This window comes from Phragmites australis, chromosome 15 (genome assembly GCF_958298935.1).
Source record: "Phragmites australis chromosome 15, lpPhrAust1.1, whole genome shotgun sequence".
NCBI lineage: Eukaryota > Viridiplantae > Streptophyta > Magnoliopsida > Poales > Poaceae > Phragmites > Phragmites australis.
In genome coordinates, this window is record NC_084935.1 from 25,236,574 (window position 1) to 25,239,198 (window position 2,625).

General features: G+C 52.8%; 1 protein-coding gene across 2 annotated transcripts; it reads left to right on the forward strand.

Annotated features, from left to right (window-relative positions):
• Positions 1-329: 329 nt before the first annotated feature.
• LOC133893129 (AAA-ATPase At3g28610-like) lies at positions 330-2,353 on the forward strand. Of its 2 annotated transcripts, none has more exons than XM_062334094.1 (2): positions 330-1,011; positions 1,148-2,353. In XM_062334094.1, the coding sequence occupies exons 1-2, from the start codon at positions 389-391 to the stop codon at positions 2,052-2,054; spliced, it is 1,530 nt and encodes a 509-aa protein (XP_062190078.1). In that variant the 5' UTR covers positions 330-388; the 3' UTR covers positions 2,055-2,353. The 2 variants fall into 2 exon arrangements, with proteins under 2 accessions (XP_062190078.1, XP_062190077.1); XM_062334093.1 differs by having other exon boundaries at positions 331-1,011; positions 1,145-2,353.
• The last annotated feature ends 272 nt before the right edge of the window (positions 2,354-2,625 follow it).

Here is a 2,625-nt window from a genome sequence, read left to right on the forward strand (position 1 = left end):
ATGAGAGGAGTATGTATAATATAATGATATTTTTGGGAAAAAAGAAATAGCATGTTAGTTATATCATATAAATTCATATGTTTAATGTTTAGACTGGTCTGAATGCTGATTATTTGGTTGAATGATTATTTGATGATTAGGTATAAAAAAAAGATCGTAATACCCTTCAATTATATGGTGAGTAAATATTAACACTACTGTCGTAATTACAAAAATATCCAATCATATAAACGGTCAGATTAAATTTATACTACCTTCTACCTACAGGTAGTATGAACCACCGTAGCTCTAGAAAAAAAAAAACTAACTGGTGGCTGGCGTGACCATTCCTTCTCCGGCTACTTATAATCGCAGGGGCTTGGTATCGTCGTAGCCGACCATAGCGATCATGGCCGAGCCCGGCAAAGTCGTGCCGTGGCGGCAGTGGGTGTTCCCCAACTTGGCGGCGGTGTTCACCAACTTCGGTTCGTTGTGGTTCCTCCTGGCGCCGCTGCTCGCAGCCTACGCGCCGCGCCGGCTGTTCCAGACCTACTTCAACCTCTTCATCCGCCGGCGCGCCCGGCGGCTGCTCAACTTCGTCGACCCCTACGTCACCGTCGACATCTCGGAACCCGGCACGGACGTGCGCTACTCCAGATACGGCCCCGTGACCGAGAGCGACAGCACCTACGAGGAGGTCGAGGCGTACCTGAGCGGCGCGTGCTCGCAGGACGCGCGTGAGCTCCGCGCCGAGGGCGCCAAGGAGGGCGACGGCCTCGTGATCAGCATGCGCGACGGCCAGGACGTCGCCGACGAATTCCAGGGCGCCACTCTGTGGTGGCTGTTGGTGCTGGAGGATGGGGACAGGCAACGGGAGGCCAAGAGGCGGTGCCAGCGCCTCACGTTCCACCAACGCCACCGCCAGCTCGTCGTCGACGACTACCTTCCGCACGTCCGCCGTCGAGGCCGCGAGATCCTCTTCAGCAACCGCCGGCGCAGGCTCTACACCAACAACAAATCAGTCGACTACTTGTCCGTGCCTCAGAACCAACACAAATACAAAATTAAACGTCTTACATTTGTTGATTGATCCAATCGTGGACGACTCTGACTCGGATCGTTGTTCTTTTTTTCTTTTTCTTTTTTCGTCGATCGATCTAAGCAGCAGCTACGATTACAAGGCATGGAGCTACATCGACTTCGACCACCCGACGACGTTCGAGACGTTGGCCATGGACCTGGCCAAGAAGCGGGAGATCATGGAGGACCTCGACACGTTCCGGAACAACAGAGACTACTACAGGCGCGCCGGCAAGCCGTGGAAGCGCGGCTACCTCCTCTACGGACCGCCGGGCACCGGCAAGTCCACCATGGTCGCCGCCATGGCCAACCACCTCGACTACGACATCTACGACGTCGAGCTCACCGTGGTGAACAGCAACAACGACCTCCGCAAGCTGCTCATCGAGACCACCAGCAAGTCCATCATCGTCATCGAGGACATCGACTGCTCCCTCGACCTCACCGGCGACCGCGCCGGGCGGCGACGACCCAGCCACGACAGGCACATGGATGACAGGCGCGGTAACACGGTGACTCTGTCCGGCCTGCTCAACTTCATCGACGGGCTGTGGTCGGCGTGCGGCGGCGAGCGTATCGTCGTGTTCACCACGAACCACGTTGACAAGCTCGACCCGGCGCTGATCCGGCGCGGCAGGATGGACATGCACATCGAGATGTCCTACTGCGGATTCGAGGCGTTCAAGACCCTCGCCAAGAACTACCTTGACATCGACGCGCACCAGCTGTTCGGCTCCGTTGAGCAGATACTGCGGGAGGTGGACCTCACGCCGGCCGATGTCGCCGAGTGCCTCATGACGGCCAAGCGTGCAGGGTCCGGTGAGCCTTCTTCCCACCTTGAGATCTTGATCGAGGAACTGAAGAAGAGGGCAGAGGAGAAGGCAAAGGCCGAGGCAGAGGCGAAGGCAAAGGCTGAGGCAGAGGCGAAGGCAATGGCGGAGGCAGCGGCCAAATTGGACCGTGACGATGTACGGGAAGAGGAAGATGAAAAATAAATTTGAAAGTGAGGATGCACGAGAATTTTAAGAATAAGAATTATATTGTTAACAATGCTCACAAAATTTATTTTAGCGTGTGCGCAAAATTCTTCAATGGATGTGCAAACAGGGTCTTCGAAGAATCGAATTGAAGCTCGATCTGGTAAACGGTAAAATGCCACACAAGCCAGCAAGAGGAGGTTTTGCTCCGTTTTTCTATGCGTGCCTTACACTCAAAACCAGATGTGTGATGGAAATTGTTCATGTCAGTGACACTTGAAAGTGTCTTTCAAAATCAAGACCCCATTTGCATATTATATTCGGTCAAATTTTTTTTCTTTGAGCAAATTACAAAAGCACCTGGTACTTGCACCACTGTAAGACAAAACCACGTATTTAAGAACGATACCATGGGACTGTATAACACAAAACCACAATTTACCGTAGCCCTGCCATGATGATGTGGATAGCACCAGCGACTGCGACTGGATGACTATCGTAGTGCTTTGCATCCAACCACGATTCAGACATTAGTGTGTTCGTCTAGCTGTATTTTGTGGTGTGACTTCCTCTACTAAAGTTGTCCTCT